The sequence below is a fragment of the Martes martes genome (assembly GCF_963455335.1).
Source record: "Martes martes genome assembly, chromosome: 8".
NCBI lineage: Eukaryota > Metazoa > Chordata > Mammalia > Carnivora > Mustelidae > Martes > Martes martes.
The window spans coordinates 112,528,265-112,543,683 of NC_137895.1; the positions used below are offsets into that span (position 1 = coordinate 112,528,265).

Sequence of the window (15,419 nt, forward strand, 5' to 3'; positions counted from 1 at the left end):
ACTCCAGTTGCCTTCGAGCGCTGTGCTAGAGACCTCTTCTGTCCTTCTCACCTCCTCCTGGCCTCTTCTCTGATTCCAGCCACTGCCGCTGGGAGCAGTTAGTGTTATGACTCACTTTGGCTGACTGCATCTTGCCTCAGGTTCCTCCTGGGCGTTCTCTTGGGTGATGGTCAGGCGAGAAGCTGGTGCAGACTTCTGGGCAGATGCCCGGCCCGGTAGTTCTTGGAAGTGTGGGGGAAGTGAGTGCCCCTTGGGCAGACTTACCTGCGGGGACTGGAATTAGGAAATGTACTTCTCCACATTGACCCTCCTCTGGACAGACTCTCTGGGCACTTCTCAAAACCTCTCAGCCAGGTCAAGCCCCCAGGCACCCCCATGGCAAAGAAGTCTCCTGAATTGGCAGTCTTGGTTCACTCTCTTCAGTATCTGTGTCTTTCCCTGGGGTCACCTTTGTATAAAAATCGCCTGCAGTTCTGTTTTTGTCTCAGCCTCTGCTTTCGGAAGCAACTCTGGCTCAAGTAATTGCCCTCTGGCTCAAGTAATTGCCTGTAGCTTGTCCTCGCTTAGAACTTTACCTGTCTCTGCAATGTTAAATCCGTCCTTCCTTTTTGGCTCTGCGCTCCCCTGTGTGCAGGAGCCCCTTTTTCTCTCACCTACCTCTCATGATCTCTAGTCCCTTTGCCTTTGTCCTCTTCTGTGTTGTTAACTGTCAGCACAGCCAGTCCTCCTCCCCACCCACCAGCACTTGCCTTGGAAACCAATGGATTAATTCAGTGAGTTCCAGTGGGAGTCTGAGTATCTGTGGGAGGTGTCTCAGCGATTTGAGCTACAGAATTGGTAAAAAATGTTGTGCTTTTGTGCTAATAATTATGGTAATAAGTAGCCAACATCTGGATTATCTGGTTGACTACCTTGTAACCGAGTTATTATTACTTTGGTGCCAAGTTTTATTTGTATGTGTAAATTAATGTTGGTTCTTAATATATAAGAGCCAGGACCATGAGGCATTTTACGTCTGGTTTTAAGTTGGCTGTATATACCTAAATTAATTGAAAGTTGGTATTACTAGGGTGTCTATAGTAACTGTTTTCTATTTAAAGAGAGTCTGCACAATAATTCTGAGAAACTCTTCTTTCCTGGGCTTCTGAGTAATGTTGGAAAAAAAACATCATACAGTTTAATACCATTCAGCAAAAATTTCTGAACATTGACTTTGTGCCAAGTGGTTCTGGTGCTTGCTGTCTCAGAATAAGACACACCAAGGCCCTGTCTTCTTGAAGCCTGGAACCCATCAGGAAAGATGGGGGTGAACAGGTCGTTCCCAATGAGAGGAGTGGCTGTGCCTTTGTAAGTCAGGGCCCTGAGTGCTGCTCTGCAATGCCGCCACCTGTTCCCAGGACCCACCCCCCCTTTGGAACCCCACCTCCTCCCTGCCCTGCAGTCGTCCTGGCTCTGCTTTCAGAGCAAACCTAGGCTGTCTTGGCCTGCACTGGCTGAGAGAAGCACCCCTCTTCAGGCTCACGCATTCCCTTGTGGACTGGATGCTGTCCTCTCTGCTCCGACGACGCCCCGGGCTCCATCAGGTACCCTCTCCTGGGTCCTCACCTCGTGAGCTCGCCTCTTTCCCCGAGTATTCTTTCCTTCACGGCCTCCTAGTTTCATAGTTTCAGTTGCTGCCTCTGTGGCAGCCATTCTGGGGTAATCCGTCATCTCTAACCCTGACTTATCTCCTGAGATCAAGACCTGTGTCTTACCTTCCTGTAGGTAGCCTTCCTAGAAGTCCCTCAGGCATCTCACCTTCCTGGGTTCTAAAACAAAGGCATTATTTGCTCCTCTAACATCTTTGTCCTTCTGCCTTCTTTGTTTGAAAGGGGTGATTCCTTTTCCAAGCTGTGCTGCCTCCTGATCCCACAGTTGTCTTCTCATCCTTGTCCACTGCTGCTCTGGTGCCTTCAGATGTTTGCTGAGCCCCGACAGGGAAAGCAGGCCTTATTTTGCAGCTCTTAGCTTGATGCTCATCCTCTGCCTCGTGGAGTTCTGTCATGTCTGTACCATATGCTACCCTGGCCCATTTGTTCCCCCGGTTTCCTTGCTATATACAAAGTAGAATCTAAACCCTTTGAGCATGGGTGGCCTTGAAAGCTCTCCGTGACCCAGCTCCTCCTACCTCGCTTACAATTTAAGTCTCAGAAATGCTTAAATATGTTAAGATTCTTTTCAGCCTTCATGATTTTAAGATTTTTAAAATTTATTTTAAGATTATAATGTAATTTTTACTTATTGTAGAAAATTACAGGGACAAAATAATCATCCCACAGACCAGCTTTAACTATAATGTGTATATATGTGTGTGTGTGTGTGTGTGTGTGTGTGTATGATATATATATATATAATATAGATACAAATTTTTAAAAGTATTTTATTTACTTATTTGACAGAAAGGAGACAGTGAGGGAGCACAAGCAGGGGGAGAGTGTGAGGGAGTGGGAGAAGCAGGCTCCCCACTGAGCGGGAGCGTGAGATCATGACCTGAGGCAAAGGCAGACGCCCAACCGACTGAGCCACCCGACGCCCTTAAATATATTTTTTCTAACCTTTTTTTCTGTGCAGATAGAGTGAGACAGTCCCAGTTGGGTTGGGGTTGGGCGGGGGGTCACCAAGCATGTATGTTTAGAAATGAGATTGGAAAGAAGTTACTGTAATTCTTCCTAGGACTCCACGGCTTTGCATATACAGACCTCTTGCCTGGAACATTTCTCTTCATCTGCCTGCCTGTTTTGCCAAATCCATGAAGCCACTGAACTTGGCCAGGCCGATTTTGGTGTCCTCAGTGCACTTTGTCCTTATTTTCATTACAGAAACCGTCACATCATATTGTAATCATTTGTATTTTTGCCTGAATGGAAAATTCCTTGAGACTGATTTTTGTTTCTCCAGATTGGGCACAGAACCTGACAAAGTTGGCTGAGGAAGAACTTCCAGAGAGGTGGGGGAGAAACCAGGAAAGCCCGAGGGAACAGAGTGGGTTAAGAAAGAATGGTGAAATGGGTTAAGTGCTGTGTGTAAATTCTGTGTACGGGAAATGGATGTATCTCCCCAGGCGACCTATTGTAGGCAGTCATGGCATTTTTGCCTGAATGAATGAATGCAGAGAGTAGTGGAAGGCCTGGAAGGTTATTTTTTTGCACAAGCAGTTTCACATGCATGGTGGGAAGTGGACATCAATTAGAGCCAGTTGAGGAGGGAGTAGGAGATTATAAAATGGAGAACAGTGTAGACAATCTTTGAAGATAGGATAATGCCTTGGAGGCATCTCTCCCTGCCAGCCCCTCAGGTTGAAGAGTTCTGCGAGGAGTACCCATGGTAGGAAACTACTAAGCTGGGGAATCAGAGGAGAACAGGTTCCGCCTACTGAGCCTGTGGGTTTTAGGTGCCCTGGTGGGCATCCAGGTAAATCTGAAGCAGATGTTGCCTAGATCACACTTGGAGAAGAGCTGCCTTAGGAGGAAAGGCTGCAGGGAGCTCTTGGTGCGTCCTCCTTCCCGCCCCACATGCAGGAGGAGCGTCCAGTACCTTCGGAGACTGTCCTCGTTGACTGGGAGGCTGCTGTCTCCTGTGCCGCGTCCTCTGCACAGCCTGCTATCCTCTCCTCGGCCACTGCTAACCCAGTTTCTTCCCAGCCTCGTCCTCGCTGCTCTTTATCTTTCTTTGCTGTCTTCTTCTGTCTCCAGTGGCCTCTCTGCTTCCCCGAGCGAAAGCCTGGCCTTTTATAGGCGTCCCCAGCCAATGACGGTGCCTGTCTGTCTCTTGCCAGTGTGCTGACCAGTCCCAGGAGAGTTGACAAGTGTCCTTGAACTGTTCTTAGCGGTCGTCCTGTTGTCTCAGCTGCTCTTCCACACTAAAGTCTTGTTTTGCCTGCCTCTGGGTTTGGGGCCTTCCAGAGCAAGGGGGTTTCAGAAGGCTCATCTTCGACTTGTCAAGGTTTACAGGAGGAAGAGGAGACGGGGCATTTAAAGTCTGTTTTAAAGGTGTGTGGCCTAAGGTTGTGAGGCTGCCTAAAACAGTGCTGCTCTTATCTCCTAACTCTGTCTTCATGGTGATTCTCTGAGTTGTGTAATATTTTAAAACGTTTTTCAAAGCAGTCTAGGGCCCTTGAAGTAGCCCGAGGAGTGTCCCGAAGAACCGTACCAGCCCATATATGGGACGAATATTTATTCTGTTTCTTTTGTGTGAAAACTGCCCGGATGATTCATTCATCACAGTCTTCATGTTCCAGGACCTTTTGGTCATAACTTTGGAATTGGTAATGTTATTTGAATTGCTTAGAATTTGAGTCTAATGGATTTATTGCATATAAACCTGTTGGAGAGGCCATACAAGGCAAACTGTAGGCATGTCCCACTTCTATGACACTCTGCACAGTTACGGTCTTTTGGATGCAGTTACAAGTGGTGCGTAAGCAAAACTGTAAGCTCGCTGCATAGTGGGACTTGCTGCTCTGAGCAAGTGTAGAGCGTGTGGTTACATCAATTACTCTTACTCCTCTTCTCTGGGAAGCCAGCAGAGAAAGCTTAAACGTTTGACAGCAGAAGAGGCACAGGAATCTGGGGTGCTCTGAGCACAGCTTTGAAGCACTCTTTGGGAGTTGTGGGAATAGCATCTTAGAATGGAAGGGTTTTTTTTTTTTATGATTTTTTTTTATTTTGACAGAGAGCACAGGCAGGCAGAGCAGCAAGGAGAGGGAGAAGCAGGCTCCCCCCTGAGCAAGGAGCCTGATGTGGGCCTCGAGCAATCGCAGAACGCTGGGCTCATGATCTGAGCGGGAAGGCAGCCACTAAACAACTGAGCCACCCATGCGTCCCTGTCTTCTTCTTCTTTTTTTTTTTTTAATAAAGATTTAGTGTGAGAGAGCAGGGGAGAGGGGCAGAGGGAGAGAGACCGGCAGATTCCCTGCTGAGCATGGAGCCCCACCCATGCAGGGCTGAATCCCAGGACCCTGAGATCAGGACCTGAGCTGAAATTGTCAGATTCTTCAGCGACTGAGCCACCCGGGCACCCCCACCATTGTCTTTATATTATGCATATAAGTTTCTGTCATCTCTAGGACTCCTTGGTTACTTTATATGTTCATGTACTGTTATTTTTACATACTTGTCATCTAAATATGTACTTTGCATTCAAAATTATTCTAAAAACCTTTTGTTGTTACTACATTTTATTTTTATGACTCTACTAGTCCCATCTGGTTGATGCAGTTAGCTGTTTCCTTGTTACTGGGTAGAAGACATTTGTGTTTATGCCTATTGTAAATAAATGAGTTGTGTCTGTATATCACCTTTTACATTTTTAACTATTTCCTTAGGATGAATAATAGCTAGATTGCAAGGTCAGAAGGTACAAACATTTTTTTATGGTTTTTGATACAGGTTAAATTATTTCCCCAAAAATTATACCAGTTTATAGAGCCATCTCTGGTTTCTGTCAGCCATCTGCAGTAGTTTTGTTGGGTTAAAACTCCTCCCCCCTGCTTTTTCTCTTGCTGGTTCACCTCGTATTGCTTTAATTTATATGTCTTTGATAATTAGTAAGCTAACTTTTTGGGATTTTACCATATTTCTCTTTGTTTTTATGTATTCTTGTGGGAGAGGCAGTTATTTATATGTGATTGGCTGCTAGTCCAAAAACAGTAAACAGTGAAAGGATAGGGTTAGTGAGCTGTGGCTGGAGCCGTAGCTGAAGTATAAATCAATATTGTGAAAACTGATTCACGGGAAATTGTCCTATATCTAATGGATGCAAGTTGGGGTAATTCTAGATAATATATAGATTACTTAATATATAGATTACTTAATTTTTCTTAATTTTTCTTTAGAGATTCTAGAAGACAACTCAAACCCCTGTCAGTCTTTTTAGGCGTGTCAGTCTTTTTAGGCTCTCCTCCTGTACTTTTTCTTTTTCTTTCTTTCTTTTTTTTCTTTTTAGTCTAGTTTGTAGATCTAGAAATGACAGGGAATTGAACTAAATGTTTTACTAATGCCATGCATAGACATTATTTTATTAAAAAAAGATAACTAAGTACAGGAACTCAACCTCAAAAATTAAGTCAGGCCTTGGGCAGGATGTTGGCCTTAGCCCGAGGAGAAATAGACATTATTGAAAAGTTGTAAGCAAGGGGGTGAGCCATCTGGATTTTGACAAGTTCACTCAAAGTGACCTGCAGTATTGAGGTAACTGCCGCATCTGGATATGGCTGTGTGGCTCCTGGGAGCCACAGGAGGTAATAAACATAGCGATTCCATGGAACAAAGACTGTTTATGGCTCCTATAGTGTTTGGGAATACTTGACACGTTTTGAGCATTGTTAATTAGACATTAAAATATATTTGATATGGAGAAAGGCGAGAATGGATTCTAAGGATCTGGTGTGGACATTAATTTAATGTAATTGACAGGTGAGTTAACTGGGAAGGAGAGGGGGAGGATAAAAGAGTTATAGAGAGGGACTGGAGAGGAAATGGTTTGAGAGGGATTATATTTATAAAATCAACAGAAGATAAGGTGAGTGGGAATGTTTTGTGTTTAATGTGTTACTGGTTTTTGTTATTTTCTTAATATTTAGCAATGTACATTTTATATTTCAGATGAATTTACAACTGATTTTCTGGATTGGGCTGATCGGTTCAGTTTGCTGTGTGTTTGGCCAAGCAGGTAAAAAAAAAAAAAAAGTTTTCAGTTGTCTTTTCATTTTAGTGTTTTGTATTACTTTTTGACCAGTTAGATTCTTGAGCAAGTCTAAACCGCAAAATACTGCTCCTTCTGAAAGCTGTGCAAGGGCCGCATCACACTTGGGGTAAAGGTTCTTAGAGTGGCCTGCGAGACCCTTCAACATCCAGCCCCTCACTGCTGCCACCCAGAACAGCGACAGGGCGAGCCGGTTAAGGAAATGCTGAAGTGGTAGGAATACAGAACACAACAGAAAGGTCCTTTAAGACTGTAATAGAGTGTTGAAGTGAGCATAGAGAAAGCAAAGGTGTGTAACACATTTAGAAGAAAATAAAGTGAATGTGTAAAATGATGGATTATAAATAAACCATTACTATCTAAAAATTGAAACCAGGAACAGCTCACTTTCTAGAAGATGTTCTTACTCTTGATCAAAAAGTCTTGCAAAGGGGCGCCTGGGTGCCTCAGTCATTAAGTGTCTGCCTTCGGCTCAGGTCAGAATCACAGGGTCCTGGGATCACCCGCATTGGGCTCCCTGCTCAGCCGGAGGCCTGCTTCTCCCACTCCCCCTGCATGTGTTCCCTCTCTTGCTATATCTCTCTCTGTCAAATAAGTATAAAATCTTAAAAAAAAGTCTTGCAAAATGTTGACATGATCTAGAAGAGGAATGAAACAAAGCCAAAAAATATATTTAATCCTCTTACAAACCATGGTGCATCCACATCTGGAATAATGGATGTGCAGTTCTCTTCTCCAAATTTCAGAAAATACATTGCATAGAAGAATTATTTGATCTTAGACTAAGAAGGACTTAACTACATGGAAAAGTGAAGAAAAACCTTAAAGGAAATTATTGATAAAGTTGATGACCTAAAACCAACAACATAAAAACCCAAAGTGTCTGGATGTCAGAACACCATCAACAAGATGGGAAACTAAGCAGAGGTTTAATTTGATTAGCATGTGTTGAGATCCATTAAAAACAGATGAACATGACAGAAAAAAAATTTGCTAAAGATATAAACAAAATGTATAAAAGATATGGTCAGTAAAATCTGATAAAAATGAAACAAATAACTGACAATAGAATTGATACTCTAATTTCTATGCATTAAATGAGTAAAAGATTTTTTATATTAAAAAAAGTACTTTGTGTTTGTTGAAGGTTTGGTGAAAATGGTATTTGTATACTGCTTGTAGGATTATAAATTTGAATATTACTTCTGGATAGAAATTAGTGTATACTGAGAATATTAAAAACATGAATACTCTCCAACTCAGTATTCTCCTTTTTAGTTTGTGCTAAGGAAAGGATCAGAGTTTTACACTGGGAGAATGGTCCTCAGAAGGGTGCATATATGTGCACATATGTGTATACATGTATTTGGAAGGTTCGTGCGTGCATTGTGAGCAAATGTGTGGAAACTATGCATGTATGCAATGGAAACAATCTAAATTTGTCCAACATCAAATAGGACACATTAAGATAATGAAATATATAATCATCAAGAGCCATTTTTTAAAAGAATTTGTTAATGAAACACTTAGGATAAACTATAAAAATAGTATGCAAAAAAATAGTATGCAAAATGTATATTTTCAGTTTATTTAAATAATGTCTATATGTACTTCCTTGCTATTTTTTTTTTAATCTACATAGAAAAAGGACTGGAAAGAAACATACAAAAATGTTAGCAGTAGTTATCCCTTAGTGAGTAGATTATGGGTGATTTTGAGTTTGTTCTTTATGCTTTTATGTATTTTGCAAATTTTCTATTTTGAATATATGTTAGATTTATAATCGGAGCAGACACACTGGAGACAGTCCATGTTAGTGCTTTTACCACATGAAAGGCATGCTGATCCTTAGGTGGAGTCAAAGAAATGTGAGACATTCTTAGCACATAGAGCCTGAAAAATCATGGGATTGTGGACTGGATGAATACGGGCTTCTTAAGTATTTAACTTCTTAAAAATGAAGGGAAAGCTTTTGCAGATGCTTTTGTGGGTATGGGTGTGGTAGTATGACTTAAATTAAGGGAAATAATATTTTACCCAGTTGTAAGAAAACTCCAGATAGTTATGACCATCCAACATAATAGATCCTAAAATTATGCCTTTGAAGAAAAGGAGGAATGTATAGATTACTGGTACCTAGTCTTTGCTATAGAAGACAAGAAAGCTAACTATCTTTTCATGGCTCTCTATGCCAAGGTAATGTAACATCATCTCTTTGGGGTAGGTCTGGATCAGTGTATTAACAATTTTTATATATTATTAAGATAATGGAATACATATATATATAATATATAATGTGTAACAATACATGACATATGTTGTGTTAGTCATACTTAAAGTTTATATGTGTTGTATTTTGTCATTTTAATCGTTTCTCATTATTTTCTTTCTTGAAACTTCAAGTAAAGTTGTCTATTCTTTGTCCTGACAGATGAAAATAGATGTTTAAAAGCAAATGCCAAATCATGTGGAGAATGTATACAAGCAGGGCCAAATTGTGGATGGTGTACAAATTCAGTAAGTAACATTGTTCAAGGCCTTTCCATTTACTCTCTAGTCATTTACTATGGTCCAATATTGTATCCTTGGGAAATGTTAGATAAGAATTTTCACTGAACATTTATTGAGTAGGTATCAACTATGTGATGGTCTAGAGGTGTGCTGTTTAATTCAGTAGCTGCTAGGCCCACGTCACTGTCAGGCACTTGAAACGTGTTCCACGTTGGTCCAAACTGATAATTGCTATAAGCCTCAGATGTATCCTGGAGTTTGAAGAGTTAATGATGAAAAAACAATCATTAATAATGTTGAAATGGTAATATTTTATATATATATTGTTAAAATTAATTTCCTGTTTCTTTTTTCTTTTAATGTGGCTACTAGATAATTTTAAAATACACATATAGCTCACCTTTGTGGCATGCATTATATATATTTCTATTATAAATGCATTATATTTCTATTATAATAGCTTCTCCGAATCCCTAGCCATTTAATTTGACTGTTTTAGAGGGTTTTTTTTTCCCCCGGGAGAGGTATAAGTTAATCTTACTAATTATATCTGAGTTAGAGCTAATATAGGATTGATTTGCATCCCAATAAAAACCCGTTCAGGTTAGGGTTTAAATTTTATTCACTCGTGTCATCTGTGTACATTGCTTAACTTGATCCTTTCACAAAGGCTACTAAATGTTAAATAAATAAATGTGTGAATGAGTGTCAGAACAGGAAGTGCTGGGAAGTCATTCGAGGATATATAATTTATTCTTAGAGTGAATAATATCAGAAGCTCAAAGGTTTATTGTTGATTTTTACTCAGGCGTCGGACTTCATACATTTCAGCTGTCTGTTTTGTAGGTGTAACTAAACTGGTTAAATATCAGACACTTAGTATGGTTTGACCATACAAAAGACAAAATCAGAGGTTTTTCATTTGTTACTTCAAAATTTTTCCAGTGATACTTTTGTTCTCCTAAAAATGGTATTCTGGAATTCAGTTTGTCTCAGGAAGGGCTTACTTGCCAAACTGTTCTTTAAATAATTTAGTCTTTGAAATTTGTGGCATGATTTTGGAATGTGTTTAGTGAAATTTTGTTTGAGTTACAGTCTTGAAAGTTTCTACGCTAGGCTCCTGTGCTTTGGTGTTGTATTTTATTTTATTTTTTTTTTAAATTTATTTATTTATTTGACAGAGAGATCACAAGTAGGCAGAGAGCCAGGCAGAGAGAGAGGGGGAAGCAGGCTCCCTGCTGAGCAGAGAGCCCGATGCGGGGCTCGATCCCAGGACCCTGAGATCATGACCTGAGCCAAAGGTAGAGGCTTTAACCCACTGAGCCACCCAGGCGCCCCTGGTGTTGTATTTTAGTTAGGTTTGATGATACGTAAAAGTAGTCCAGCTTTGAACTATCTGACCCTTTGTATTCCCTTCCAGTTGTTTTTCTAATTCCATAAATGCTCTCATTAGTGTTATGTTTCCCTTCAAAATAACTGATTAAAACCATTGTGTATTCTTGTATTTAAATATCCTCACTTATGCATGAAAAAATAGCATATAAAATTGAACACAAAGTGACCTCAAAGAAAAGGCATTTCCTCATTTTCCTAATGTCAAGATTTAAACAAAAAAATCTTTGGCTTAGTGTAACTACATATAAAATGTGTAGGGATATATGTGAAATACTCAAATGTCTACTATAATAATTGATTACTATAGGTACACGTTTAAAGGTGACACATACCCACACACTAATGTCATTGTTTTTCTCCACTCTCACATTTCATGAAAAACTTTTATTCAAAGATTTTGTCTACATCTTAACAGCAGTGTTTTTGCTTTCACTAAGATACTTCTTCAGTCATCTGATAAAATTTTTATTTACATCTAAGTTGGAGCTATAACACATTTTGAAATCATACCACTACTGGAAGTTTTACCCCAAGCCACAAGTAGCGTTTATATAGCACTCAGACCTTTTTATTTTTATACTTTTAAAATGCACTCTATGGAAATATATTCATGACCTTATCATGTGATCAGATTTTATTGTGATTACTGTTTCGTATTGTCATGTAATCACCACTGTGATTATTGCTTTTCAAAATGAATTTTAAAAGCCTTATTTAAAGTAATAACCAACACTTGAAATTTTTTCATGTCTCCAGGAATATTTACTACCTCTGTGTTAAATTTCTCAGTCTCCTTTTTAAAAATTGCGTCATTCACTGAAACACCTTCAGGCTAATATGTTTTCCCTATACATTGAGTTGTTCAAAATAATGTGAGGAGAATGCTACATAATATGAGAGCCATATATAGGACTTCTTAAGGGAAATTTTGGGAAAAAAATATTTGCCTGGTATTTGGGTATATACATTATTTATTAGTGGCCCTTAAGCATGCTGACTGTGTGATTTTCACTGAAGAATTTCTTCGATTTAGATACTTTGAATTTGAAGGTGGGACAGTTAAAATGTACTCTTAGGTCAATCCTATATTACTAAAGTAATTCATTACTAGTAATATAGTAATTATAAAGGAATTACTCTTCTAGAGAATGAGTTCATTTTTTTAAAGTAAGAGCATATGATTGGGGTGAAGGGAGCATTTTGTTTAAAAACTAGAAATGAAGTATGTTAGTTGTGTCACTTGATTTTTTGCATTCTAATTGCACATACGCAATTATGATTACTCAGAATGTTTGACCATTATACTTATTGTTTATACTTATATTTTGTGTGTCACTTAGACATTTTTACAAGAAGGAATGCCTACTTCTGCACGGTGTGATGATTTAGAAGCTTTAAAAAAGAAGGGTTGCCATCCAGATGACATAGAAAATCCCAGAGGCTCCAAAGATATAAAGAAAAATAAAAATGTAACCAACCGTAGCAAAGGAACAGCAGAGAAGCTCCAGCCAGAAGATATTACTCAGATCCAACCTCAGCAGTTGGTTTTGCAATTACGATCAGGTACAGAAATCTACTTGTATGACAACTTTTATTTCAGCTTGAGATTTTGATGACTATGTAAGCCTCTTTTGAGTTTTCCTTCTAGGGTTCATTTTCACATATGGACCGTCACTCAAACAGAAATGTGGAATATGTCAAATTTTAGAAGTTTTTTGCAGACATAACAATTTGTAAGACACATATGCTTGAATTAATGAAGGTTGCCTAATGTCTGAAGGAAATTCTGTGAAAGAGAAAGTATTATATTTAATGGGTTTTAAAAATAAAAGTGTCCATCCTGTGGTACAATTACGTAATATAAACATACTGTTCTAACTCGTGTTTTTCCTGTGTATATGTTTAATGTCATTAACATAATAAGCTTTTATAAGAATCTGTGACAGTCTTGCATTGAAAAAAGAAAAGAAAAAAGAAAACAAGCTCTTTTCCTACTCTTTCTAGTGTCCGTCCCTTTTCTCTGAAAAGAATGGTACACAGTCATTGTCTCCATGAGTTCCCCTCTTGACCACTGTTCAGCCTGCTTCTCAACCTCTTCTGACAAAGCTCTGCCTTCACCTTGAACCACCAGGCCTCGTGGACTCTTGTCAGGCCCTTCCCCCCCACCGCCCTCCCCTTAATCTTCCTGTACCAAGTAACACCTTTGAACTTCTTGAAATGCTCCCTCTTGACTCCTACATCACTCCTGGTTTTTCTTCTTATCTCTTAACACTGCTTTCCAGTCTCCTTCTGTTGTCTTTCTACTTCCTTCCTCTTTGCAGTCCACTTAATTGTTGATTTTTCTCTCATGGCATTAAAGCCATCTGTGTGCTGTTAACAGCCTTTTCTCTTTTTTTTTTTTTTTTTTAAAGATCTTATTTATTTATTTGACAGACAGAGATCACAAGTAGGCAGAGAGGCAAGCAGAGAGAGAGGGAGAAGCAGGCTCCCTGCTGAGCAGAGAGCCCGATGCGGGGCTCGATCCCAGGACCCTGAGACCATGACCTGAGCCGAAGGCAGAGGCTTAACCCACTGAGCCACCCAGGTGCCCCAACAGCCTTTTCTCTTAAGCCCCAAACCCATTCACCCAGCTGTGTACTAGAAATCTTGTAGAGAGAATATCTGCAAGATAACATGCAATGATTTTTTCACCCAAACATTCTCTTTCTCCTCTGTTTCCTGAGGAAATTCTACCTTAACGCCTCTTGTGTCTCTCTCCCCTTCTTATTCCTTATGGTTTTTGTTCGGATCTTCCTGTCTTCCTCTAAGAGTTTTGCAGTAGTTTCTCAACAAGTCTCTTGTCTCTATAATTCATTTTTAAAACTTTTTTTTTTGCCATGCTTTTGAAAGTAAAAATCAGATGATCTTGCTCACTTAAGTATATAAACAGAGAATAGACTGTTTTTAGAACTTTTGGTCTCTAAAAGGTCAGGTGCACGCTGTAGTGTGCCCTGCTTCACCCACCCCAGTCTGTTGCGTGCTCTCCCATCTATTTGTTGTCCTTGGTCATAGTTCTAAGTCAGTTGTCTGTCTGTCTTGCCCACTGTGGAGTATTGTCCTTTTCATCTTGCATGCCCAGGGTTGGCATGGTAAGTGTTTGTTGAGATTGAATACACACCCGTTTAGTTAGCCAGTGGACTTCCCAGGATCTTGTAAAAATTATGGCAATAATACAGTCTGTAAATCCAGTTTGCTTTTCCTCATTTGTTTTTGATTGCTGGCAACTAACTTCATTCTCTAATCTCTGCTTAATTAGGGGAGCCACAGACATTTACGTTAAAATTTAAGAGAGCTGAAGACTATCCTATTGATCTCTACTACCTTATGGACCTCTCCTACTCTATGAAAGATGATTTGGAGAATGTTAAAAGTCTCGGAACGGATCTCATGAATGAAATGAGAAGGATTACTTCAGACTTCCGAATTGGTAGGATTATTGGGAAAATTCATAATTTTCATTTGTATAAGTCCTGGTGGTTTTGTTCTTCACTGTATACTTGTGAAATAAATAGGCCAGTTTTTAGCCTTTTCTTTCTGAGGGGAAACTGATATTCCTGTCACATATCTAGTAATTTTTGTGCCTCCTTGTTCCTCTTTTACTTTATGCTGTCATATTACTTAACACAGATTATATCACGTAGAAATGAAATGCATGCTTGTTTTCATAGGAGTGTATTCATTCATTTGTTGAATTACTTTTTAAGCATGTTGAGTATTCCAGTTCTGTTTCATTACTAATTAATATGACCTCACCTGTCTGTACAGCCTAATCTCTCTTCACCCCTGGATTTTTCATATTATAATGATCTCCTTTCCAAACTTTATTATTAAAATCTTATTTCTTATGAAAGATTGGCGTACATATGATAACATAACTTAATTCTTTTTAATACAAGTTTGCCCATCCATCTGTCCATCTCTCTATATGCATTTTTCCTTCACAGGATTTGGCTCATTTGTGGAGAAAACCGTGATGCCTTATATTAGTACAACACCAGCCAAGCTGAGGAACCCTTGCACAAGTGAACAGAACTGCACCAGCCCATTTAGCTACAAAAATGTGCTCAGTCTTACTGATAAAGGGGAAGTATTTAATGAACTTGTTGGTAAACAGCACATATCTGGAAATTTGGATTCTCCCGAAGGTGGCTTTGATGCCATCATGCAAGTTGCGGTTTGTGGAGTAAGTGCATTCGTTTCCTACAAAGGGACATTACTTGTGTGAATTTTAAGTGTGATTTTACTATCAGTGAGGACAGAAAAACTTACCTGCTTACCAAATCATGCTTCATGATCCCAGAGGGGTACAGAATTTGATCCCTTAAATTCCTTCCAGCTACACAGATGCTTTGTAAAAGCTTATTTAATCATTATGTCCCCTATATCAACTGGGCAGCTACTTCATTTATACAGGATCTTAAAAGCCAGCATGCTGACCATTTGAAACAGTGGGGCAGTATAGTTGTACTTTGGCTGGTGTTCTAGGTTTTTAGAAGAGGCTCAGGTGTCCTGACTCCGGCTTGTGCCAGAGGTGGAGCTGTGCTTGGCCGAGCTGTGACCAGGAGCACCGAGAGAGCCCAGCTAGAACAGCGTCTCAGGTGCCATTTCCTTTCGATGGGCTCTGCTCTGCCTGTCACCTCTGAAGGATGTCTTCCTGTGTCTTAGTGACTCGAAAAGCAGGAACTTTTTGCGTCTTTCTCTGTAAGCTATATGAGAACTAGATTTTGAGAAGT

The 15,419-nt window shown here is 39.7% G+C and overlaps 1 protein-coding gene across 2 annotated transcripts in view; it reads left to right on the top strand.

Annotated features, from left to right (window-relative positions):
• The window catches only part of ITGB1 (integrin subunit beta 1), a 44,867-nt gene that overhangs the window by 11,392 nt on the left and 18,056 nt on the right, over nucleotides 1-15,419 (top strand). For both annotated transcript variants that reach the window (XM_080811555.1, XM_080811556.1), the window contains exons 2-6: nucleotides 6,642-6,708; nucleotides 9,173-9,258; nucleotides 11,988-12,210; nucleotides 13,943-14,113; nucleotides 14,631-14,869. In XM_080811555.1, coding sequence (XP_080667681.1) covers nucleotides 6,642-6,708; nucleotides 9,173-9,258; nucleotides 11,988-12,210; nucleotides 13,943-14,113; nucleotides 14,631-14,869 — 786 coding nt within the window. The remainder of the gene's footprint in view (nucleotides 1-6,641; nucleotides 6,709-9,172; nucleotides 9,259-11,987; nucleotides 12,211-13,942; nucleotides 14,114-14,630; nucleotides 14,870-15,419) is intronic.